The 26,081-nt window shown below is 55.0% G+C and overlaps 1 protein-coding gene across 3 annotated transcripts in view; it reads right to left on the reverse strand.

Moving 5' to 3' along the window:
* Positions 1 to 16,062, reverse strand: part of LOC127039019 (angiopoietin-2-like) — an 84,193-nt gene extending 68,131 nt beyond the window's left edge. For 2 of the 3 annotated variants that reach the window (XR_007770855.1, XM_050932115.1), the window contains exons 1-7: positions 15,502 to 16,062; positions 9,116 to 9,271; positions 7,787 to 7,908; positions 5,596 to 5,828; positions 4,877 to 5,001; positions 4,074 to 4,175; positions 2,107 to 2,273 (exon numbers count right to left, since the gene is read on the reverse strand). Coding sequence is in view for 2 of the 3 variants with exons in the window: in XM_050932115.1 (XP_050788072.1) it covers positions 2,107 to 2,273; positions 4,074 to 4,175; positions 4,877 to 5,001; positions 5,596 to 5,828; positions 7,787 to 7,908; positions 9,116 to 9,271; positions 15,502 to 15,807 (1,211 nt within the window). In the remaining variant the exon portion in view is untranslated. Of the gene's footprint in view, positions 1 to 2,106; positions 2,274 to 4,073; positions 4,176 to 4,876; positions 5,002 to 5,595; positions 5,829 to 7,786; positions 7,909 to 9,115; positions 9,272 to 15,029; positions 15,115 to 15,501 lie in introns of those variants that run through there. The other variant, XM_050932116.1, reaches the window with a different exon arrangement.
* Positions 16,063 to 26,081: the final 10,019 nt, after the last annotated feature.

Genomic DNA, 26,081 nt, shown 5'->3' on the forward strand with positions numbered 1-26,081 from the left:
ATCATAGAGACCTGAAACTCAGGAGAGCAGGATTAGCCTGCCAAGCACAGAATCCACTGGAAAAACCCGGCTTCGGGATTTAAAGAAGCTCTCAAAGCTCTGAGGCCAAGGTTCCACTGGGTTTTAGCACAGGGCATGTGCTTGGATGCTATAAAAAGCTTTTAATTCCTTTGGCCTCTTTCATTTGCAGAGTGCAGGCCACCCTGGAGGCAGCAGGACTCTCACTGTAAAAGACATTTGCATTAAGATGATTTCAGTGAACTGGGAGGAGGCGCGCAAGACTCTTGAAAAGGTTTCATGGAATGGTGTCCTCACATGAGAAATAGCTGGGGGATTCTTTGCCAAACTCCAGGCCAGGGCTGCCCGTCCTATATTGACTCACCTCATTGGGAAAGCTCTTCCCAGCAATAGGCCCTATCTGTACGTGTTTGATTCCATAAGCATTACTAACGTGGGGCCATCGGAGCAAGTGCTTTTGGTGCTGGAGCTCCCTGGAGTCTATGGAGCACAGAGAATCATGCGTTTCCGCTGATCACAGCCAGGACTGAGCCAGCCCAGGCTCCAGCTGCAGTGCCAGTAGCTCTCTGTGAGGTCACGTGGGTGTTGTATGGCACGGCATCCCGATTCCCATGTCACCAAGCTGCTGCCATGTACAAAACAGACCCCGGGGGTTACTGCAGCCCAGCTAGGATGAGCCATGCCCCAGCTGCCTGGTAAAGGAGCCGATTCTGAGCTGGCTTGGATGGTGGGTATGGGTGGGGTTGTTGGCACTGCTTGGTGTGGAAGGCGTCCACTGTCTCTTCAAGAGTGGTCCTAGACTGTTCCCCAAAAGCCAGGCTAGACGGACAGTGTGGACAACCAGTATGGTGTGGCGCTCTGCCGCATGGGGAATCTAGGCTCAATTCCTGCTCTCCTCATGAGTACGGCAACGTGCCCAGTAGAGAGCAGGACAAGGCACTTCACATGATCACGTTTCTTCTTAGCGACCGCTCCGCCCAGTTAGTGAGTCAGCATCTAATCAGCGGCTCTGACAGCTCGGGGGTGTTAAAGATAAAGGGGGTGAAAATGGGAGGGAGCATGGACAAAATCCCAACGAGACTTAGCAGAATGAACTCCAAGCTGGGGGTGCTCCAAGCTGGCTTCTCCAGGAACAGGAGCATCGGGACGGAGCCGAACCATCACTGGTGGGCTCCAGCGCATGGTGCAATGCATGTAGTGGAAGTGCCTTGGGACAGAAAGTGCCTGTACTGGGGGCGGGGTGGGGTGGGGAGGAGCTGCCCTTTTGAGGTCCAGAGACCTGGAGCTGGCCAGCCCCATAGAGTTAGCCTTGCGTGCCGCACCTGGGATGAGTCTCTAGTTCCTCCCCCCATGTCACCTGGGATCGGGGTGCGGTTTAATTGGTAGAACCAGCTGGCACGGAAGAGCGGATTCTCCTCCAAAGAGCAGCAGGAAGCTGCAGAGGAAGGGGGATGTTCAGGGACAGACAACAAGAGTGAAGCTGGAGTGAGACTTCAGCAGAGGCCTGCCACAGCAGGGAATGGCTGGCGGGAGGGAGTAGGCTCCAGCAGGGAATGCTGCGTCTTCAGGGAAAGGCTCTGGGCAGGGAAGGCCTGAGAGACCCCAGCAGGAAAGCCTACCTGTCTGGAGTTGCTGCCGATTCGAGAACTATATTTAGGAAATGATTTGATGTTAATCAATCTAGCCCCCAGGGGGAGGGGTGCCAAATGACAGAAGAGCTTGTTTGAGAAGTCCTGAGAAGTGGGGAACTGAGGCAGGGCATCTGCAGAGCAACTTCAGGCCACAAGGGGGTGCTGAGGCAGGAGCTGGCTTGTGCACATTGCAAGAGGAGCTTCTGCTGCAGCACGGGAAAGGCAGGGGATTCTCCATGCCACATGCTGTGCCCACGAAATCTCTGGACTCTGCTGTGTGGGATAAGAGTGAGCAGGGATTAACCCCCCCTTCAGGAGACCCAGAGGCTGATCCTGGCTCTCCAGGACCAGCTGGGTCTAGTGGATTTGGCAAGGGCTTGACTGCCATCGTGGGCGGGGCGGGGTCATCCTTCATGCCCAAATCGTGATGCAGCAAGCAGGATGGAGCGAGACTCACCGATAGAGCTGCTCCTCGCTGCCCAGCTGGAAATGTCCATACAGGGAGTAGGCCTCGTTGCTGTCCCAGTCCCGGAGCTGGATTCGGAGGGAATAGGAGCCCTGAGTGGTGAGCCGGTGGATGAAGTCATTTCCCAGCCAGTATTCTCCAGATGGGGACCCAAAGCCCTGCATGAAAGACCAGAAACCCAGTGAAGCAGGAGGAAGCTGCCCAGAACCAGCCGGCGGCACTGGGGCTCACCTGGCTTTGCGCTTAGTGGCTGCTACCGGAGAGAGCAGAGTCCCCAGGTTCCTGCTCCGTGATTTCTGTGCTGGAAGGGGCCAGCTCTGCTCTGCTCTGGAGGAATTGTACGTACAATGGTAGCTTTGTACTCGAGTGTCACTGTGAGGAATAAGATCTCACTTCTGGGCCTCTGAGATGCCTCAGGCTCTGGCATCTGGATCTGGTTAGGACGGCTTTCCAAACACAAAGCCCGTGGCACCGCCGTGTTCAGTGCAGCCGGGCAAAGGCCAAGAGGTGCCGTGCCCAAGATGGGCTGAAAGAAGGAACCCGGAAGGAAGCAGGTTTTGCAGCACGTCATTCGCTCTCCCAGCCCCACAACAATGTGTGTGGCTGATACAGGCACGGTCCAGGGAGCTCTGTGCTGGGCTTTGGAATTCTGAATGAATCTAGACAATGGTTCATTGACCAGTAACTTCTCTGGAGAGCCCACAAGTCAATGGCCTTGGTTACCCCTGCTGTGCCCAGAGATCTCCCCTGCATCACATTACAGCTGAGACTCGGGCTACAAAAGGCCAACCAGGGAAGCACCACACAACACCAGTGTATGAGGGGAAGGAGTTTCAGAGCCCCTGCATTCCTGCTCCTGCCCAGGCCATTTGTTGGAAGAGACACAGAATCCCTCCTGCACCAGATCCACACCCACGCACCCCCTCTCAGCGCTGTGGCTACAAAACCGCTTTCCAGGGCCAGCCACACGACTCACATGTGAATGAGCTGAAACCACAGCCAGGATCTGAGATCTTTCTCCAGCATTTGCACAGACAGCTTTTCCACGGGAGCGTTTCAAATGGTGGAGAATGTGCGTGCGTGTGCACCAGACACTTCACCATGTCGCCGCTTGCCCATGGGGCTCACAGAGCCAAATCCATGCCTGGTGCATCTCTGCGGACTTCAGTGGACAGGCCCTGGGGATGGATTTGGCGGGACTGGCTGAAACATCACCTTCTAAAACTGTCCCACCACATGGAAGAAGCCCTGCAATCCGGGGCTGACTTGGAACAGCTGGGGTCTTTCCAAACGCCAAAGATATGGATCCTGATGTTCCCTTTCATACAACACACGCAACCAACTCCCAGCAGAGGGGCCACCCCCTGGTATCCGGGGGAAACCCTCCCTCCCTTGCCCACAGCAATTTGGGCATCTACGTTTGACGCCCCTGGACCCTGGGCTGTCCGTGGAAAAGCAGGGCCTGGCCTGCTTTGATTCAGGAATGCTGGTGGCGCAGAATCTCCAGGTCATGGCCTCTCTCTGTCGATGGGACTTCTGTGCCCCGTTACCACAGTGTCTGAGCGCCTCCTCGTCTTACATCACAACACCCCAGTGAAAAGAGCCCTGACCCTGCAGCAGGGGGGCAACCTCAGCTCCCTCCTTGCAGTGCAGGGGTGGCCCCGCTCTCCATCCCTTCCCCCATTGCTGGGTTCCTGTTTGCAGCCTCCCGTGTACCCTTCACCATATGCCCTGAACAATAAGGCAGTAACCTCTGCTCCTCTTCTTCCTTCCCACGTATGTAGGGCAGCCGGGGGCTGCAGGTGGGAAAGCGAGGGCCCTTCGCCCCTGGGAGTGGGCTGGCTATTCCTAGCCTCCACGGGAAGCTCTTCCTGCCCTAGGGTGAGGAAATGCTGGGGGTCCCACACCACGGCCTCACCGGGGCGGTGCTGGCTGCCGACAGGACAGGGAAGCCTTACGTGTTTGTATTCCTTCCAGGTGCGGTGGAAGTCCACGGAGCCGTCCTTCCGGTGCTGGATGACAGTCCAGCCTCCCCCGCTGGTCTCCATGTCGCAGAACGCCTGTGAACGGGACAGCGTGGCCACAACTGGACGGACACATACAGCACAGCCCACGAGCCGGCGTGGCTCACGCCAGAGCGCTAGGGCCCCATGTCCAAAGCAGGGGCTTGGCTGTGATCCTCAGGCCTGGCTGCAGCCTTGTGGCTAAGCACACTAGTAACCATCCCCACTGTGGCATCCGTGAGAGGCAGAGGAGGTCAGTGGGGTGGGTGGATGTGATGGGCGGGGGTTGTTTTGGTTTGACAAGCGCCATTTTTCAGGGCCGGGGATACTAGCCTGTATCTCAGGAATGCTAATACTCAGCCCCTCTCCGACACATCGCCCCCCCAGGTGCTCGGCATGCTTTGCCTGCACTCATTAACCGCTCCCTGCCAGCCAACTTGCAGACCCCATGTGCAGATGGATACGCGGCGGGGCAGAACTGAAGTGATTTGCCCAAGGCCAGACAGCAAAGCAGTGGCAGAGCTGAGGAAAGACCCAGAATCTCATTGCTCTGCTTCAGACACTAGCCACCCGCCATCCCCCAGAGGTGGGACCAGAAACCAAGAGTCCTGACTCCCAGCGCCTCTCTGCTTTACCCTACTCCCCGCCCTCTGCCATGTGCTCGCATATCTCGGACCCTGGGCCAAGTCCACCAGGGGCTGGGGAGGGGGCCCGAGGGGCCTGGCCCAGCTGGCAGGCTGCCAGGCTCAGAGACTTACCCTGGTGGTGACTGTGGAGTTGGGGAAGTGCAGCGTGTAGACCCCGCTGGCAGTGAGGCCCGATTTGTACGCAGCCCCGCAGTCCCGGAACACCTTCTGCTCCTCCTGCGGGGCTGGGGAGATTTCTAGGTGGAGCAGAAAAGGGGACACTCAGCTCTTCCCCCAGCTGCTTCAATTTCAGATGCTGCCCAGGGGGACTTACCCCACCATCCCCCCTCCCTGAGACTCCCCCCAACCCTGCACCGCCTGTGGCTCTGCTGCCGTGCCATGAGACCTTGCTCCTTGTGCACCTCTGATTAGCAGCTCATGGCGCACTGTCCCAACCACACTGATACCGGACCCTGCTCCAGCCGCATGAGTGGAGCCAATGGCTCAGAATCTGCCGGGAACCCACAGGAGGAGGGAATTCTCAACAGGTGTAAACCCAGCCCAGCAGCTCCTACACCAGCCCTCGACCCTAGCATAGGGGCATGCTGGGAAGGGATGGGGCCTGGTGGCGATAAGACAATGCCCAGGGTTCCACAGGGAGCAGAGCCAACCCTCCAAATTAGAGCAGCCCGTAGGCTGCTCAAATTAAAGTGGGGGGGGGCAGCTTGAGAGTCGGGGAGCAGCTCCCCCGACACTCCCCAAGTCTTGCACCAAGTGAGCTGGGCCATTGCTTGGGCCCGACTCCAGAGCAGCCACTCCCAGCCCTCCCCCCCACGCCCCGCAGTACTGACTGTTGCACTGAGAGACCAGGCTTAGGAGCTGGTGCACTGTGTCCATGAGAGACGCCTGCTGTCTCTGCAGCACCGTGTTGTTGGCTGAGGCTGTGGCGAGGTGCTGCTCCAGTTCCCGGATGAGCTGGGTTTGCTTGGACAGCAGACTCTGCATCTCCAGCTTCTCAGCTTTGATCCCTTGCAGCTCCTCCTCGTGTTTGGCTTCCACATCCAGGACTTTCTTCTCCAGAAAGCTGGGGGCAGGGAGCCAAGAAGGGGGGGATTAAGAGGAGCCTCACAGAGAGGGAGCCAAGGGGGGGGCCAGCGCTAGGCTGGGGCCTGGGAGCCCTGGCTTCCCCTCCTGGCTTTGCCAGACTCCCGGTGTGACCTTGGTTGGGTCACTTAGTTTCTGTGCCTCTGTTCTCATCTACAGAAGAGGATAGTTGCCCAGCCTTACCTCAGAGGGGTGCTGTGAGGAGAAACACACTAGAGACCAGACGGAGCCCAGATACCACGGTACAGGGCAGATGAGGACCAGACAGACAGATCGTGCACACTCTGCCCACTGCCTGCTACAGTCCCCAGGGAGGCACGGTCCTGGGGCTCTGGCTTTCGGCCCCCACTAGCACAGTGCTGCCAGCCCCACACTTTCCAAAGGCAGGGTGTCTTTTTCAAACTCCACACCCCAGCTTTTCTTCAATCAGCCTCCTGTGGTTTGAGCTTTTAGGGGACGCGTTTTCAAGCTGTGCCTCTATGAAGCCATCAGCCCTAGCACAGTGCTCAGCAGTACCGGCAGGCCTTGTGCCATCTCCCGTCAGCGTCCTTCCCAAATGCAATGAGCTGGGCACAGGCCGCCTGCCGCCCGGGCTAAAGGGGTGGAGAAGAGCCATAAACCCTTTAATGACAAGTCCCTGCTCTACCAGAGGCCCCTCTCGCAGCCAGAGCTGGTTGGCTGGCTCCCAGGCAGGCTCTCCCAGCTCCGGTGCCGGGGCATTAGCTACAGGGAGATTTACAAGGGAGAATGTTCCCAGAAGCATAAGTCGGGTGGTCACCTCCAGTCAGTGGGGATCTCACCAGAGCTCAGTCTATTCACGGCACCTGCACTGGGGGCCTTTGACACAAGCCCTTTGCAGTTCTGGGGTGTGCAGTGTGGAGCTGCCCCTCTCCAAGCAGGCACCCTAAGCCGGCCGGGCCCCTCTGCGTCTGTTAGTCACCCTAATCGTGGGGGCAACAACCTATTTATTTACAAGATAGGATGGGGGAGGGAATATCTTTCATTGGACCAACTCCTACTGGGGAGAGGACCAAGCTTTGGAGCCACGCAGAGCTCTTCTGGAGGATTGGGAAAGATGCCTCGAGCTAAATGCAGGTGGAACAGATTGTTAGCATATATTCTAAGGGAGCGTTCAAGGTGGAGTGCCCATTAACACCTCTGCAGTCATAGGACACAAAGGGGGGTTGAGGGGGTTACAGATTGTTGTAATAAGCTCATCTCTCTCTCTCTCTTACCATAAGATGTTGGCCCAATAAACGACATTCCCTCGCCCACCTTGTCTCTCCAATCTCCTGGGAGCAACAGGGCTACAACTGCACTGCCTGTGTATTTCCAGTCAGCGCAGGCAGCAGCTGCCTGAGTTTCAAACACACAGTCGCCCACCTCCCTACGCCGCACTCCAGGAAAGGGAGCAGGGCGCTTGCCTGGAGACGCTTAGAACCACTTCTGGAAATGTAGGTTCTGGGCAAGAAGAGAACTCCAAAGCTCTGGAGTTTGGGATCCATTTTGCAAAACAGAAGTTCCCGTGAGCTGCACTGACTTTTGTATTTGATTGTATCTTTATTGGTGTTCTGCAAGCCAGAGCAAGAATTTCATCCAAACAGGGGTCTTTATTATGATCACAACACAGGCTGCCAGTTAATTAGCCATATAGGAGCTTAAAATGAGATTTTACTGAATTTGCCATGAAAAATATTTGAAATGAAAGGGGGAAATGTTCCATGAAATGCCAAAGAGTTCCCTGAAACCCACAACTTTTGTCAAGTCCTATGGGCCAGATCCTCACCTGGAAGGTGAAGTCATTGGAGTGGTGTGGCTTTACGCCAGCTGGGGATCTGGCCCTAGAAATGCTGCTAAGTCCCAGACCACGCTGGGTTCTCCTGTTTCTATTCCAGATCCCAGCATGGTCACAGCCCTAACCAGAGAAGGGATTTTTACCTGTTCTTCTCCTGGAGCTTGTTTATTTCCTGGCTTTGCAGCAGCAGCTGTTTCTCCAGCTTGTTAGTGGACAAAGAATTCTCCAGCAGCTGGATCTCCAGCCTTGAGGTCTGATTGAGAACCTAGGGGGGAAGAAACCAGACTGGGATGGTCAGGAAGGGATGGGATCTGAGGGGATGTGGGTTTGGGAAACACTCTCCAAAGCCTGGCGGCAGGAGGAGCAGCCTGCATGGGGAAATGGACTTTGGCCTAAGTTTGGGTGGGGAGGAAGACTCTGGAGATTAGGTTTCCTGTCCCAGTAGAGCCCTCAGTGCAGATTTGCAAGGGCTCAGCATCCATGGAGGGTGGGAGAGTCTGGGCCTTGCAACCCCCACTTCCTGCGATTAACCGGGACTCTCAGCCAGCCAGTAACACAGAAGGTTTATTAGACGACAGGAACACAGTCCCAGGCAGGGCTTGTAGGTACAACCAGGACCCCTCAGCCAGGTTCCTCTGGGGGCAAGGATCTTAGACCCCAGACTTGGGGTTCCCTGCCTCTTCCCAGCCAGCCCAAAACTGAAAGTAAAAACCTCTCCAGTAGGCTCTTTCTCTTTGTCCAGCTTCCCGGGCAAAGGTGTTGACTCCCCCTACCCCCTTCCTGGCTCAGGTTACGTCCCTCAGGTCCCGTCCCTCACCTAAAGTCATCCCCTGCTCTCCCATCCCCCATGCAGACAGCCCCAGTAAAACTAGACAACGTTCCCAGGTCAATCCGCCCCGCTCCCTGCTGCGTCACACCGTCGGGGCTGGATTTCTAGACCCCTGCACAGATACAAAATTTGTATTTGCATCTAATCCACAAATATAGTCCACGGATATCCACATGCGGATATCCACAGACTTGCATGGGCTCAGCTCCCATGTAGGCACCAAAACAAAAGGCCAGATTTTCACAAGAGCCCAGGATGCAACATGCAAGCAAGGTGATGAGCAATTCTGAAGTGTCCAGCCCCAGTGCTCTGAAAGCAGAAGTGCACCTTTTAAAACTTTGGGGATCAGGGAGAAGCTGTTTGAAATCACAGCAGCTTCAGTGGTGCACTTGTCATTTAGGTGTCTTCACCGGAGGTGGCATCAAATTCCCCTCTGCTTCTTATAAAGATCCCCAGCAAAGAATACAGATCTCAATGCACGGAGACTAGCAAGATGCAACGGAACATTCTCTGCTGTGACCGGGGAACCCAGTCCAGCCCTGGTGTATATGAATGCAATCTTCTTCCAGTCCGTGGAGTCACACACGACTCCAGGGCTCAGCGCCTAGAGGACAGCTCGGGTGACAGCCCAGCCAGCAGTTACCTGCGTCTCCACATCGGTGAGCTTGCGGGTCTGCTCAGCCGTCTGGCTCAGGAGGCTGCTCCCGATCTCCAGTATGGCAGCCGTGTGGTTCTGCACCGTGTTGAACTGGATCTCGGCAAGCTCCATTTTTGCATTCTCCTGGATGTAGCTCTCCAGCTGGGAACAAAACACAGGAAGAGAAGGGGTTGTGTCGGAAACGATGACTTCCCTCAGCAGTGGGCGTGGAACTGGGGGGTTACACAGTGTGTCAACAATAGGTGATGGCATTACACTGGTACATACAGGCCATGCTGTAGCTGTAGCTTGATGTGCGGACTTGGTTGCCTGCCTGCTTACCTACCTACCCATCTATCTCTCCATCCCCCTACATGTCCCTCTAGCCAGCCAGCCCATCCCTGCACTCCCCTCTACATGTCCCCAATCACACTTCTGTATCTATCCATCCATCCATCCGACTCCCGGCACACACCTCCATCCATCCATCCATCCATCCATCCATGATATTTAGGCACCTGCCTTCGGTGAAACATGCAACATGAACTCTAGGAAACATGCCTCATAGTCAGGTTCTCACGTTAATAATATCAGCCAGCAGCACATATATTAGCCTCCCATGTCTGAGCTGCTCCGCATGCTTTGGTTAAACCTCACCTGTCCCCCGCCCTCCCGGAAAGGCCAGGCGGTGCTACTGATTCCCCCCAAGGAGACAGGTACAGAGACGTGCAGTGGGGTCCCCTGCAGTCACACTCCCTCCGGGCCTGGCAGAGCTGGGAATGGGTTGTGCTCTAACCACTAGACAGTTCTCTCTCCCTGTGCTCCTTGCGCTGGAGGGGATGAATGGTAAACAAATGAGAGCCTGGGAACGGGTGAACCGAGCCCCACTTGCTTCTTTCTGCCTATTGTTTTGTAACTGACCCCTGCCCCCAAAGGCTTTGGCAAGGGGGCCACGTGCTGTTCGCTCTCAGGGCCTCCTCGCTGCATAAATATTGATCTCCGCACTGTGTATGCAGATGATGTGCCCTGTCCATGTGCAAACACGGTCGTCCCCATGGGCATTTGCCAAACTTCCTCTCATTGTAACAGGGGAGCGAGGAAGGGAATTCAGCTCATTACACCCGCCTGCGCTTGGATCCTCTGCATGCCCGAGCCGAGAGCGCACGGGGGCACGCTGCTCCAGAGCAGGGGCTCAAACCCGGTCACAGTCTGCTTCCACGGCAGTACGCAGACTTCCTCCCTGGACTGGAAGTTCCCCAGGGCAAGGAACATCTAGCTGTGGTGTGTCTGTATCAGTGGCCCATTTCATTGCATCGCTTTGCTTTCGTCTGTTACACACACAGATGTAAACCAGGACTCATTTAATCCCTTCACTGTGTCATGGAGCCCATTCTGAAGTGATGCAGGACGGGCCCAGCTTTGCAGTCACTGCTTTAACTTGGAGAGAGATTTTTTAAAAGCAAATTTAAAAAAAAGGTGGGGGGTAAATTAATAAACACTGATGGATTCCCGGTGACTCTGGGAGCGCCTCCAACACTCTCAGGTCTGGAATGAATGTGATTCCCTCCCTCACACCAACCTTTCTCCTTCGTAAAGCAGGATGGGAGCAGATTTTCAAGGCACTTTTCCTACCCCAGAAAGAGACTGATCCTGGGTATGCAGCGGCTGTGACAGGTACACCCATTGCACCAGCCACACTGTACCTCCCGACGGCTCACACACAGGCTCACATGTTCTGAAGAGAGGCTGCTGGCCCAGACCTCCAGGTCCTTGCCTCCTTCCGGGGCAGTTATCAGAGACTGGCAGCTTAGTTTAATGATGTCTCGGAAGAGAACAGCAAGGTCTCTTTATAGCCAAAGCCCCGAGGCTCATGGTAGTAAACCACCACCTCCCAGCAGGACATGTCTGCAGGACCCAGCCCCTTGCTGCTGTTTAAAGAGCAGCTGCTGGTATTTAGTGTTGTGTTCTCTTTCATTAGGGAACTACAAGCCCTTGAGAACTAGGGCTAGGAACCAGGCCAGAAACACCCATCGGAAACTGGGATGATACTGACCTTAGGAGCCAGTCGAATCCCTAGGGGAATTAAAGAGTGAGGCAGATTTAAAATCTGCCTCAGGCAGGCAGTATGCTGGGGCTGATTGCAGGGACTGCTTGGCCCACTGAATCCTCAGTCCTCTTCCTTGTGCCCAGAAGTCCCACCTGAGTCCAGGGCCCCTCGACGGTGGGTGCGCACTGCACGTGCACGTAGCAAGAGACAGGCCCTGGCGCCGCGTGGCTCACAGTCTCACTAGACAAGACAAAGAGGAGGAGAAGGGCACAGAACTGACCTGACCAGGCTCGCACCCACCATCTGGCAGAGCCAGGAACTGAGACTAGAGCCCCCGAAGCCCAGGCCAGTGTCTTAACCGCGCCCCGTCCTTCCCAGGCTGCTCCGCCACAGGACCGCCCTGCTCAGGCAAAGCCAGGCTCGTTCAGCTGCAAATGGGCCAGGAGGCTCCACTATCATTTCCCTCCCCCAGCGGATTGGCACAAGGCCTATTACTCAGCTAGGCTGACCAGATGTCCCGATTTTATAGGGACAGTCCTGATTTTTGGGTCTTTTTCTTATATAGGCTCCTATTACCCCCCACCCTCTGTCCTGATTTTTCACACATGCTGTCTGGTCACCTTGTACTCAGCAAATGCCCTTTTATTTAAAAATCTGGGTCTCTTTGATGTTACGCAAACCCACCAAGACTACACTGAAAGGGCAAAACGCTCCCTGGGTTTTGGTCCTGAGCAGCCAGGAACTGCTGATTCGGATCAGGTTTTTCCTGCAAAATTGCAGCATAAATCAGAAAAACTCCTGCTAGATTCCAGCTGACTGTCGGCAAGGGGGTGGGGTTTATAACGACCCCCGAAATGGGCGCCGGTCAGTAAAACGCATGGCGTTAACTCCAGTGGTACCACCCTGATTTGGCCACTTCCAAGCCTCAATGGCTGGAAAGCATCTGACGGGCTTCCCCTGCCATATCCCATAACAGCAGGCCCAAGGCGGCCTCTCGCATTCCATTCCTGACGTGCTGGTGGCTGAGTCACAGCGGGAAGGAGTTACAGGGTGGGGGTTGTTTGGGGAGAGTCGCCCGGGGGGGTCTCAGCAAAAGGAAGATTATAAACAGGAAGCTGGGTGTCTGGCAGGACTACCAGGCTCTGTCCATTGGAAGATCTGAAAGCACTTTGCAGATGTTAATGAATTGAGTCAGGGTCATGATCCCCGTCAATGGAGGAGACGCCTGAGGTACAGATTGTCATGGTTAAGATGGGGTCAGCTGGCCAGGACCAGGCGACGTGATGTTAAACCAGGCTTGTCCAGGCCTGCTCGATACTGTAACTCAGCAGGGTCGTCTTTCACAGCACAGACAGGCTGAATGACTTGGCCAAGGTCACGTGCTGAGTCAGTGGCAGAGCTAAGAACAGGCCCCAGGTCAGCCAGGAAACCTTCGTTCCTGTGAGTGAGCGATGGCCAAGCAGAGTCATTCACAATACAGCAGTGCCAGCAGCGTCAGCATGAGCTGTAAAATCCCCGGTCCCTTTGTCCTACCTCACTTGACAGAACTAGGCTTCGGTTCCCATGTGGCACCACCAGGGGCATGAGCCTGGCACCAAACGTTTGGGCAGGAGAGTGAGGGCAGAAGTGCTGGGGAACTTCTGAGTGGGCCACACAAGACACCTGGGCTTTCGCTGCTGCTTTCCCTCTGGTGTCCAGCTGACACGGCTGGTCCAGCTCAGTGCCCGGGGGAGAGACAGGCCCTAACGTCAGCACCTGTCTTCTCAAGGAGAGGCCCCAGGGTGGATCTTTAGCAGGCGATGAAGCCACCAGCCCAGGCATCTTGCTCCAGGTGACCACCACAGCTACACGATCGGAGTCCGAGCGACCAGAGAAAGGCTGGTACGGAGCAGACAGCTAGCCCCTGGCATTCCTCTTTGCTGGTCCCTCCCATTGCCCCTCACTCAGCCACCAGCGTTAAGGCTTTACAATTCACCAGACCATGTCTCCTTTCCCAGCAACCTGTGACAGAGCCTCTGGCTGGACTCCACCTGCTCCCAGGTGGCCATGGAGGAATCCTGCTTCCCCGATGAGTTTGCATGAGAAGCTGTGGCTGGATCCCAGCAGTGCTGAAAACACGAGGGCCTCGGAGCAGCACCCTGGCTCTGCTCGCGGCTCTGGGTCCCGCTCAGCAGGGAACCAGATCAGCACTGTTTACCTTCCGCCCTAGACAACATGATTCATGGCTTCTTGGGCAATAAACACACATCTGGGTGTCCAGGGAAAGGAAACAGCTGAGGAGAATGTTTTCCAGTCCACTTCCTAACAATCTGTGCATCTCCATTTAACCCCTGCAGTGCCAGAGGGCCAGCACCCTCTCCCAGCCAGACCGGGCTCTGTCCACCCTGCCCGCCCTGCACATTCAGGGTGTGGCATGTTTGTAAAAGCAGTATCAGGACCTAAGCCTCTGAGAGGGCAGCAGCCTCAGGAACCTGTAACATGCTGGCAGACAGAAGGGGACTTTTCTATGCAGAGCAGGTTCAGTGGCACTGACGACTAAATTGCCACAGTTCCTAGAGACAAAACCCTGCTGCCTCACCCCAGACACATGTTTTCTGCCTGCCTGGAGTCTGGGTCAGCTGCTGCGGCTTCCCAGACAGTGCCTCCATATGGCACAATCACAAGAATCCTACGGTTTATGTCATTGCAGCCCCTTGTCTTTCAACGGGTCCTCAATTGACACGCAGTATATTCTGCACACAGCACCATGAAAATTCAGCCACCACTCCAGAGGAAGCCACAACTGACCCCGGAAAGGACAAAAGTGACACATCTAAGGATTCTGGGGCAAATCCCGTCCCGTGGAATCCTTAGAGTCCATGCTGAGCTGGCAGGACCGTGGGAGCTAAAGTCTCATCCAGAGATCCCTACACAACAAACAGCATTGCTTTCAGTGCTGCACCACATGCAATCCCAGTGAGTGGACAGGAATATGTATTAACACAAGGGCGTTGTAATGCTCGGTATTATGTAATGCTCGGTATTAATCACTTTCAGACACTTTCCCCTGCGCTGCACACATGCCTCAGCCTTTGATCCGATGGGTTTTTTATTTGGGGGGATTTATTTTTAATTACATTCTCCCCTAGTGCAAATATTTGCTTATTGCTTTGGTAGAGTGTGAAGAAGTTTGCCCTGCATAGGTCGTCTTTGGAAAGAGATGTAACGTACTCGGAATTAGACACATGCCCTTATAGCAGCCTGGGAACAAAGAGGAAGGAAATAACCCCTTTACTGCCCGACTGGTATCTGCATGCTAAGCAATTGATATTTATGGTTTAGGAAGGAGCCCGATATATCCTGCAGGCACAGGGTGAAATCCTGGCAGCAGAGAAGTCAGCGGCAGGACTTAATGACAACAGGATCAGGATTTCACCCAGGCTGCTCGATTCTGAAATTGCTTCTAAACTCATTTTACTTCGATGTCAGTTCACTGGTGTAAATGGAGTTATTCCCGATTTACACTAGTGTAACCAGTACCAGAGTCACTCTCAAACTCTCGGCTCGCGAAGGAGAGACCCATGAACCCAAGTGACTGTGATTTCCTGGGTTTTAAAATAACTGGAAAGAAAAACAGAAAGAGAATTTTTCCGCTCCGGCTCTGCCGGTAAAAGAACATCAGGCACAGCCAAGGAGCAGAACATGGATCTGATAACAGAGACAGAAAGCATGTCACACTCAGGAGGGGGCTAGCAGAGATCTAACCTTTTAAACAGTTTTAAAGGGGTATTTAGTATTAGGCGAGATGATAGATTCCCAGGATCAATAAAGAAGTTGCCCATTTAAATGATCCAAGCCCTTGTACTGTTTTCCTCATCTATAGGGGTAACTTACCTGCAACAATGCTGAGACTGTCTGGATCAAGGCGAGAAGCCTGTTTGGTCCCTTTCACAAAGTAATTATACAGCAGTTCCCAGGCACAGACTTTGATCAGGTCCTCTCGAGGAAGCCAGCACCACATGGTTATGGCCAGAACAGTGACAGTGCAACCTTGAGTCACATCCACCCACATCACTGCGCAAAGAAGATTTTGCTGCTGCAGAGGCAGCACAGCTAGGGGAGAGCGAGTTGGGTCCTAGCCTGGCCTGTGCATCGGCAGCAGAAAGGTAGCAAGCTGCAAGAGGTCGCCCCTTGATGCAAGAGACAGAGGGTGCCCCGTTTGACTCTTCAAACCCAGAGGGAGGTTGGCAACGCTGCATGTCCGCAGGCCAAGCCCTGTGTTTGGAAAGGGACTGGCATGCTGCGGGCACTGCTGCAATCTATACAAGAACCACTGCGATCCAAGCGGGCCCTGACTGGATCTTACCTTCTGCAGCCACTGAGTGTTGTTTTCCATGATGTTCTCCAGCTGTTGGAGCCGCTTGGCTGGCCACTTGGGCTCAGGCACGGACGGAGCATCTCTCTGCAGCGAGTTCGAGACCTGGTATTCGGCGGTGGAGGGGTAACAGCCCCCAAGCTCTGGGAGCAGGAAGGTGTAGCTGCAGGGCCCATGCTGCACCTGGTGCTGAGGTCTATCAAGGCTGTCCTTCCCTTTCAGGTGGGACCCAAGTCCCAGAGCCATCGCAGCCCATGCAGCCCCCACTAACCACAGCAGGGCTCCCCCGGCTCCCATGCTCACCTTCCAGGGGGCTTATTCCTACCCAGCTGAAAGGGACTGGTTTGAACTTCACATGCACGCACGTTTCCCTGCTTCTGTGCTGCCTGGTGTGGGACAATCAGTACTCCCCCTGCTCGGCTGCTGCTGCTGACATGTGGCGTCTGACAGCTCCGAGGCTGGGCGTGCAGCTGGCCAGGAATCCTGCTCCCTGAGCCTGTGTTTCCACGATAAAGGCCCTCGATTGCTTCCTATATCTCTGGCCCATGTTCTCCTGAGAACTGCAGGAAGTTTTATTATTATTATTATTATTTTCAGCCCTCCCCTTTCCCCTCCCTCACCCCCCAGCTCCTCTCCCGCCCCCTGCGGGGCTCTGGAACGGGTCCCAGTCCCAGCCCTCTTTGAGGATGCTTTGTCCCTTGGAATCCAGCTCCCTCAGAGGAGATAATTAGGCAACAAGAATGTGTGTCAGCCCCCAGCCCAGGCCAGGGGCACTGGGGCTTTCCGTTTATCTTAGGCCGCTGCTTGGCCTCGCCTCCTTCCTGCCGTTCTCTGCAGATTCACTTTGCCTGGCAGAGTCTGGAGAATAGTCAGCCTCACCCCCCAGAGGGAGCTGGGCCTAGGGTGACCAGATGGCAAATGTGAAAAATTAGGATGGGGTGGGGGGGTAATAGGAGCCTGTATAAGAAAAAGACCTTAAAATCGGGACTGTCCCTATAAAATCGGGACATCTGGTCATGCTAGCTGGGCCCCAAGAGAGCTTCCCAGCACCCCGCTTTCTAATCCTGGCAACCCCCCTCCCCCACAGACAGTCAGTGGCAGGTCTGTCACGGGGGGGGGGAAGGTCTGGAAAACCTGCCCCGCAGGGAGAGACTAGCGAGACTCTGACCAGGGGCGGCTCTAGACATTTTGTTGCCCCAAGCACGGCGACATGCCGCCGGGGGCGCTCTGCCAGTCGCGCTTGGCGTGCTGGGGCCTGGAGCCACCCCTGGCTCTGACTACTTTGCTTGGTGGGGTCAGAGGGGAGCTGCTCAGTCTGAATGCAGCTCCCAGGGCTAGGAGCTGAGCTGGCTTGAGGGGGATGTTACGGCTTGAGAACTGTCCCCCACTTGTACGAGGGTCAAGTTAAGGGGCTGCATCCCTCCCCCGACCACACCAGATTGGGGGACATCCAGGACAGCCACAGGGCCACATACACCGACTGGGAGAGTCTCGGGTGCTGTACATATAGCTAAAATGGACGTGAATGTTCTTTGCCCTGCTAAGCTCGGGTCCACGAGTTTAAGGGTTTAATGTATTTGTTTTTAACTTGCACAGGGTTGTTTTGCAGTGTTTTTGTTACTTAATAACATTCTATTGTTTGGAAAAGAATCATGTGTTTCTTGTGGCAATTACCCTGGGTGCCTTTACCCCCCAAGCAGGAGGGAGATGCTTTGTTGACCCTCAGGGTTCTTGATGTTTGCTGTTAGGTCTTCTGTTTCCGGGGAGCATTACAGGAGGGTCAAATCACTGCCGGCTGAGGCAGGGTGTGGCCTGTGGAAACCATGGCTCTGGGCACCGGTGTCGACTTTCCAATGTGCCGGGAGTGTGTGTGTGTGCTTGACCCCCGGCTCTGCCCCAGGCCCTGCCCCCACTCCACCCCTTCTCCCAAGTCCCCACCCCTACCCCCCAGAGGGGATTGTTTTAGACACTTCCTGACTGCCTTGGGGAGGGTTGGCCTCCAGGGATTACAAACAATCCCATTGCATTTGAGGCCAGCAGCGGCTGAACCCCCAAAGATTCAGAGGCTGGACGTGGTCCAGATGAGCTCCCAAATGCTTGGTCATTCAGTTCTCCAAATGTCCTGCATCTGCAGAGCTGGGCTGTGGAGTGGGGGGGAATCTCCCAAGAATGGGCTCCCTTGGGGTAGTCGGTCATTTCCAGTCGCTGGTTAGATGCTGACCCAGACATTTCAGGACTGGGCTCGCAGAGTTTCCAACTGGCTCATACACTCCTACTCATGACCCAAGTCACACTTGAACCCAGGCCCCCAGCCAACCCGTCCTCAGCAGCATTTCTAAGCAACTCTCCCCACCCGTACCGCTCCCTCCGAGAGGCCTGAGAGGTTAGCAGGGTTTCTTCCGGCTCGGAAGGGTCACTTGTAACATACTTGTTCCAGTAAATATTTACTGAAGTTCCACGGAGCTCCTGGCAGAACCGACTTCCGCAGCACCTCTGCCCTCAGCCACATTTCCACAGGACCAGTGTTTGTTTCTCATGCATCTCAGCTAAGGAAAGCCCAGAGGAAGGTTTCAAGCTCCTAGGAATATACCTCCTGCCCACGCCCGTCATTGTAGCTACGGCGACATTCCCTGATGCCAGCGCAGGCGGGAGCACCCTACAGGATTGTTTCCTGAATCCATTTAGGAGAGAGTACACTCAGTGGGACAGTGAGCAGGTGAATAAACATCCCTCACCTGAATTCGGGGCTTGCAGAAATTGATATATAGGCCCCCCTGCAGGTTCATACAGTAGGAACTTGCCCTACTGCTTCAAGCACAGGACGCAGATTGTCTGATTCTCAGGCAGACGATAACGCCTGGAAGTTTGCGCACTGGGGCTGCGTTACGCAGCTGCAGCCTGTGAGGAGAGGCCCCAGGATGGCAGCATTCCTGGCATGCGCAGCAGAGAACACGTAGCCAATGCATGTCAGTATCTGATCCATAGTCCTATTCTTGTGGCCTCCCTGGCCTCTTGTGTTCCATACTGGAGAGCGAGGCCAGGTGGCCCCTGGCTTGGAAAGGTGCTGTTAAAGCAGGCCCCTCGAACAGAAACCACTCACCTTGCCGGGCAAATGACTTGGGCAGGAAAGCTGCTTCCGTACATTTGCTAATGAGAGCTGAGACAGGGTAGTTTTTTCCTGCCCCCTGAACAGCAAAATAACTCCACAAGGGCATTTGTTGACTCTAGCAGAGATGGAAAGGGCAGCTGGAGCTGCAGGCACTGGGCTAATTTGTATTCCAGCAGCAAGGCTCAGAACTTCTGTAAGGGACCCAGTTGTGGGCAGTCACCCATTGAACAGGGGCTGCTAATTACAAGCAAGGTCTCATGCTGAAGCTGGGGTGTACCTGGGGAGCATGGTCCCAGCAGCCCAGTGATGGAAGACCGGGATGCATGTTTGATCGTTCCCAGGGACTCAGCCTCGGCCTGGCAGGGAGCTCGTGGCTGGCCCAGCAGGTGAGCACGGTGCATAGCTGTCACTGCGATCCCCAGGTACTGTCAGTTACAACAGATCTGTTAGTGCTCCCCCCAGTGTAATAACAAGGACCTACTCCAAGACAGGAGGGAGGTGGGGAATGGTCCCAGATTAAAGCACAGTAGTGGGCATCAAGAGACTTGGGCTCTATTCCTGTCTCTGCTGCAGGTTTCCTGTGAGATGTGGGCCAAGTTACATCCCCCCTTCAGTTTCCCTGTCTACCAGAGAGAGGGGTGACAGGATCTGCTTTGAGATCCTGGAACAGAAGGTGCAAGGGAATGGCAAAGAAATAGTTTTAAAAGGGATACTAAATAATCCAGCCTGCCGGAAGCAACAGCTTGTAAGAGCTCCTGCCTCGTCTCACCATGTGCCAAACTCCTGGACAGCTGTGTCCTTCCCAAGTATCTGGGCTGGCCAGACTCTCAGGCACACAGCTCTGCTCACAACAAGGGAACTCCTCCGCCCCTCTCTCCAGTGCACATGGGGCTGCACCTCTGGTCTGCTGGTCCTCGCAGTGCCAGTCCTTCTGCGAAAGCCACGGCCCCAGGTGCTGGACCAGCACGTTGAGTGGATGGGGAGGACAGAGGGGACAGTCCGGGCACCCACATACCTAGAAGAACCACTGTCAGCATGGGTTCTGCTTCAGACAGAGAAAGGAAAGGTGATTTTAATCCCCTGCTCACCCACGCCCCTGTTCTTTCTGTCTTCATTAAAGTAACAGGGAAGGCTCTTGGTGTGGTGCCCGCATGAGATAATTCCCTGCAGAACGGGCCATTGTTCTGCTACACCTGAACCGCTCACAGCTCAGAACGTGCACAAATGCAAAGCAAATCCACCCTCCAGTAAAAGATTTAAAAAACAAACACCCCACCCCAACCACAATCTTTTTGTCTCATTCTTGTTCTCTCCAAGCCAGATTTCCAAACACAGCTGCCACAATTGGGATCTTTAAGCCTGAGTTTGCACATGCATGGCTTTTTGACACTCTGGTTTTGGTGCACACAGAAATATGGATTTGTCATTTTTACTTAGTATTTGGGACAATGCTGCCCAAAGCAGCGGGTGCACGGTCCCTGTCCCGTTGAACCTACATTCTAAATTAGACAGATGCTACATTCAATGAGGAGTTTAGGAACAATGGTCTAATTACAAGGGGATGAGATAGGGGGATTAATGTTGAGGAGGGTGATTTTATTCTGTGTTGTTGCAAATTTTATTTGCATGCACAAATTGTGTAGTTAGCTGCCTCGCTACTCCATTTGCATGCACAAAGCTGAGGATTTGCATGTGCAAAACCTTTTGTGTGAAATATCACACCTACAAATTGAGAGGCCAGTGTGAAGATCATTTAAAATTCTCTGTCACCTCCCAGTTTATTTTCTTTTACATTAATAAACTATCTGGCAAACTCCCAGCAACGTAAAAAAGTCTTGACTGCTTTCCAAGGAGCAAAGAAAAGTGTCCACCAGCGAGGCTGCTTCCTCTCTGATAACCTCCCAGTGAGACAGTGCTTCAGCCTGGTTTCACTTGTTCTTGACTATCTGGGTCTGGCACAGAAAGACAAATTGCCGTTCAAGTCCTGCGTGTGTGTCCTGTCTGAGGAGAAGGAATGCGGAGCAGCCAGCCCAGGGCTAAGGAACCTGCTTGGGCAAGCTTCTGGGGAGGAACCCTGTTCAGAACAAAATCCCCAGCCCTGTGCCCTGGTTCAGAGTTTGGGGGGCGGGGGGGTGTTCCCCCAGTGGTAGTTTGTCTAACTCCAGAGATTGATGGGAGCCAGCACTGTCCCTGCACCCAGTGAGCAGAAACTGGAAATGTGCATTGGGGAGCTCACCAATACACAAGGGATCTTCTGCTTGTTCAGAAGCTCTCCCTCGGGACACTCCAGTGGATCCCTGGGGACTGCACAACCCCAAGTCCAGACTGCCAGGGATGGTCCCACCACTTTATCCCCCCATTCGACAGACAGGGAACAGAGACTAGAGAGACTCAGTGACTTCATCAGGGTGACACAGAGAGTCTGTGGCAGAGCCAGGAATGGGACCCAGGAGCCAGGTCCCTTAATCACAGCATCATCCTTTCTCTCACCTTAGGGTCACCATCGATGAGCACTGAGTCTCCTGCGATTAAGTGTTTTATAATAAGGCCTCTCGAACTTGGTTGCTCATTGCTCCAGTCAGCCAGTGTGAGCTGGGGTGGGGACGGGGGGAAGAAGGGTGGCACAGGGAGGAAGCCAACTACTTGGCAAGGATGAATCTTGGATGGGGGCTGAAGAATCTCCTGTTTTCCCTCCACATTCTCCCTGCCATGAGTAACATTTTGCAAACGCACAAGCCCGTGATTTGGAGGCCAACACTTCCCGTAAAAAATGGACATTTCTTAATGAGCCCCAGCAGCACAGCAAGCCTGTAAACACGTAGCCGAGCACAGCTAGAGCTAGGTTCAGTGCACAGGAAGTTACAGCCAGCCAGGATCAGGATGAGCCCCCGGCCAGGCAGCTCCTTACAAGCCCCTCAGCTCCTGTCACCACTGCATTTACTTACCAGGCTTGATTATTTATCCCCCCAACAGCCAGGCAGGAACCTGCACCCCTCGTTCCCCTGAGTGTTTTAGTTTGCAAGAGCCTGATCCAAACCCCAGCTGAAGGCAGCAGGAGACTTTCCCCATTGACTGCTTTGGATCAGGCTGTTACTGCTCCTGAAAGTGAAGGGCAGAGGTTCCTAGTCAGGGCAAGCCAGCACAGATAGGCATGTTCCCTTACACAGCCCAGGCCTGGCCCACAGCTCCCCTGCCAACGGACCTTCACCCTGCCCTGCAATACCCTCTGCCCTGCAGTCCTGAGTTCCCACACAGCTCTGTCAGTGCCTCTCAGCCTCTACACGCCATCTCCCCAGCTATCCCAGTCCTGGATCCCTTCCTTCCCTTCCTCCACAGCTCTGCCAGTGCCCCTCAGCCTCCACACGCCATCTCCCAGCTATCCCAGTCCTGGATCCCTTCCTTCCCTTCCTCCACAGCTCTGCCAGTGCCCCTCAGCCTCTACACACCATCTCCCGGCTATCCCAGTCCTGGATCCCTTCCTTCCCTTCCTCCACAGCTCTGCCAGTGCCCCTCAGCCTTGCCCTACAATACCCTGTGCTGTTCCAGTCCCAGGCTTCTTCTGAGCAGATTACGTTCACCCAGGCAGTAGGCACTGGCGAGATCAGAGTGGGCACAGTCTGCCATGTGTGTAATCCGAACGGCTGACAAAGACCTCAGGCCTCAGCTCACAAACCCCTGGGTAAGAGCAGAGAGAATATGGAGCGAGGCAGGTGTCACGGAGTCCCCGGGCGATGCTCTGGAACTGCTCCCCACCAAGCCAGTCAGGACTTTGGGGAGCCTCCTCTCCCTTGGAGCAGACTTGTTCAGGGCAAGAAGCTCACACGTCTTCACCTCCTGGGTCTCTCCTTGGAGCATTCAGCATCCTCTGCCCCTCCGTGCGCTTCCCACAGCGAGTCCACCCCAGCGGGGTCCTGGGGAAGCCACCGGGTCCTGCACCCCCACTTTGCAGTCAGACGTGACTCTTAGCCAGCCAGTAACACAGAGGTTTATTCGATGACAGGAACAGGGTCTAAAACAGAGTTTGTAGATACAGCGAATCGAACCTCTCGGCCGGTCCATTCTGGGGGGCAGTGAGCCAGACCCCCATGTCTGCCCTCACTCCTTGTCCCCAGCCAGCTCCAGACTAACCACCCCCTCCAGCCCCTCCTCTGCTCAGCTTCTTTCCCGGGCCAGGAGGTCACCTGATCCCTTTGTCTCCAACACCTTCAGCTGGCACCTTTGCAGAGGAGGGGCCCAGGCCATCAGTTGCCAGGAGACAGAGTGCCAGGCATTTAGGTGCACTGGCCCCTTCCTCTGCCAGATACTTAAGAACTGCCATGGGGACACTGAGGCACCAACACAGTATTCAGAGAAAACATTAAGAACATTCCTAGTTCATCACAGCAGGTACAGCACATCCTGAGCCAGGGCTCCTTGAGGTTCTGTGTCTGGCACGTGTGCTGCTGGAACCAAAGAGACACAACTGTGTTACTTAGCTAAGGAGCTACCTTCCATGGTGCTTGTCTTCTGGAGACGGAGGGGCAGCCCTCAGAGAATTCCCCAGGCCTGACGAACAGGGATGCCAGACGAGGTTAAATGTTTTCTGGGAAAGTTTTAGCTCACTCTTTATATGGCAGTGTTTTAGTTAGAGGAGCTCTGTGGCTTGATTCAGCGGCTGGGGGAGACTCAGAGCAGTGACTGCATAGTGGGTGGGAGCAGCAAGAATATCTCACTCTTATTTAGCACTGTCCATGGCTCTCAAAGTGCTACACAGAGGAGGGGGCAGGATCACTATCCCCATTTTACAGAATGATAAACTGAGGTACAGGGAGGGGAAGTCACTTGCCCAAGGTCAGTCAGCAAACTAGTGGCAGACACAGGAAAAAAACACAGGACTTACAAGTCCCAGTCCGACGCTCTATCCACTAGGCAGCATAGTCTATAGCCTGGTGGGAAGGAGCCTTATGGAGAGGGAGGCTAGGCTCCTGGTCTCCATTCCCAGGGCTGCTGCGAACTCACACTGACAGCTCATGCTGTCTCTCTGCAGCACACTTGACCCACTGGTAAAATGGGGCACCAATGCTCAGCTCATAGGGGTGTCTGGGAGGCTGGTAAAGTACTTTGAGATCGTTGGCTGAAGGAGGGCTAGAGACAGGCTGGGGCAGTCGCCGGGCATCCCTTGCACCTGTGGCCTGGAGCAACTCTCTACTGGGCTGAGGGTGCCTGGTCAGCCTGTTTCTTTGCTGAGGCTGTGGCTTGGGGATGTGGCCACTAAGCTGAGAGGTGTCCCCAGGCTGGCTCTTAGGCCAGTGGCTGCTCAATGCTTGCACTCACTCCTGCGTCTGCCTTGCTGTCCCACTGCCCAGCCTGCTCTAGCCCTGTTCATCAGCTCGGCTCCTGACTCCAGCTCTGACTCTTCGTTCTGGCTCCTGGTTCCCTACTCTGGCTCTGAACCCTGAGGCTGTTTCTGGCCTCTGACCACTAGACTTGATTGCCCACGCCCCGTCTGTGCCACAGGGCGACCATGACACGTGTGAATTTCCAGGTGTTAGGTTCCATACCGTTCATTCATTCATTCATTCATTCACAGAGCATCTTCGCCTCTGGCTGCCCAATCACAGAGCTTTCGCCAGACCAGCTGCCCAGTCCTGGAGCTTCTTCCCCACAGGCTGTCCGGACAGGCCCCAGCCAGGCAATGAACAAGAGCCAAGCAGCATAAACATGTCAAACACACTGGTTGTGAGCCAACACAAAGCACCGTCGATGTGCAAAGAGGGGTCAGCCAGCAGACCCTGTTCAGTGCTTCCCGCCACCAGCAAGGCTGCTCCTTCCGGGGCCTAGCTGCACAGAACGTACTCCCGGCTGGAAAGTCCCAGCTACTGCTGAGCAAGCCCAAGAGAATGCAATGAAAGAGTCGCGCCCTAAAGCCTAGAGCCAGGAGCAAGCATGCGAAGGAGTGACAGCTGGAAGTAAAGTAGGGACCTCAACCATGTGGAAGTGTGTCACACACACTGCAGCCCTCCCTGCAGGGCCGGCTCTAGCCATTTCGCTGCCCCAAGCAAGGCGGCACATTGCAGGAGGCGCTCTGCCGCTCGCCAGTCCCGCGGCTCCGGTGGATCTCCCGCAGCCATGCATGCGGATGCTCCACCGGAGCCACGGGACCAGCGGACCCTCAGCAGGCACGCCTGCGGGAGGTCCACCGGAGCCACTTGGCGCGCTGGGGCCTGGAGCCGGCCCTGCCTCCCTTGCACTCCTCGTGCACAGGCACTCTAACCCACTGCACAACATGTGTGCACACACATTGCGGCGCTCCCACTCATCTGCAAACCCGTTATGCAGCGTGTTCATGCCACATTCTCATTCCAGTTCCCCCACCCCGATGTCAGACTCACGAGGCTCAGAGCCCCTGCACCATGCCATCCCCACACACTGTCACGGAGTGTGGGGGAGTCCGGCCCTGCACCCCTCTTCCTGGGACCCACAGTGACTCTCAGCCAGCCAGTAAAACAGAAGGTTTATTGGACAACAGGAACACAGGTTACAGCAGAGCTTGCAGGCACAGTCAGGACCCCTCCACCGAGTCCTTCTGGGCTTTCAGGGTGCTTGGATCCTAGCTAGGATACCCTGAATTCCGCCCACCCAGCCCCAAGCCCAAACTCAAACTGCTTCACTCCTGCCACTCCCTTCCTTTTTTCCCTTCCCAGGGAAAGGTGTTGACCTTTCCCCTCCCTTACCTAGCTCAGGTTACAGGCTCTGGCATCGTCCATCTCCTAAAGTCCTCCCCTGCTCTCCCACTCCCCACACAGACAGTCCCTACTGCATCACACACACAAGCACCCACCTCCGGTGTGGACATTGCAAGGCTTGCCTCCCAGTCCCTTACCGAGCAAGCAGGGGAGAAATAAGATGAGTCTATTGCACGCAAATGAAAATCCATCCCATCCCAGAGCTCTGTGGTTTTTACCAGATGAAGCACAATAAGGGTTTTGTTGCACCAAGGTGTTGCTTTGGCAATGGCGAGAAAAACAAAGCTGCAACTCCCTGGCATGGTGTCAGTGGGGTTTGGAGAAACCATGTGCAGTTTCCAAAGAATGGGCCCAGAACAGCTGCTTTCCTGGATGGCTCACCCCGACCTCACCCCCATCTCAGGCAGACAAGAGCTCTCTCTCCCTTTGCAAGCCAAAACAGAGATATGCACTCAACAGCCCACCTCAGCGGTGCTGTATCCAATCCTTCCTGACTGGCAGATGCCCTGTGAGCAATCCTGAACTGCCAAGTGAGAGTCCAGACCACATGGTAGCATTCATACTTGGCATGAGCTTCCCAAGACTGTTGGGGGCTGGGACCTGGGAGTTTACCTGGCTGATCCTAGAGACAGGAGCTAGGATCACGGGTCAGAACTTCCCCAGGGTTTGTTGGCCTTCAGAACAAGCATGGAAGTTTTTAGGGGCCAGAAGCCTATTTTCCTGCCTCAGAGTATGGG

The sequence above is a fragment of the Gopherus flavomarginatus genome, chromosome 22 (assembly GCF_025201925.1).
Source record: "Gopherus flavomarginatus isolate rGopFla2 chromosome 22, rGopFla2.mat.asm, whole genome shotgun sequence".
NCBI classification, from domain to species: domain Eukaryota; kingdom Metazoa; phylum Chordata; order Testudines; family Testudinidae; genus Gopherus; species Gopherus flavomarginatus.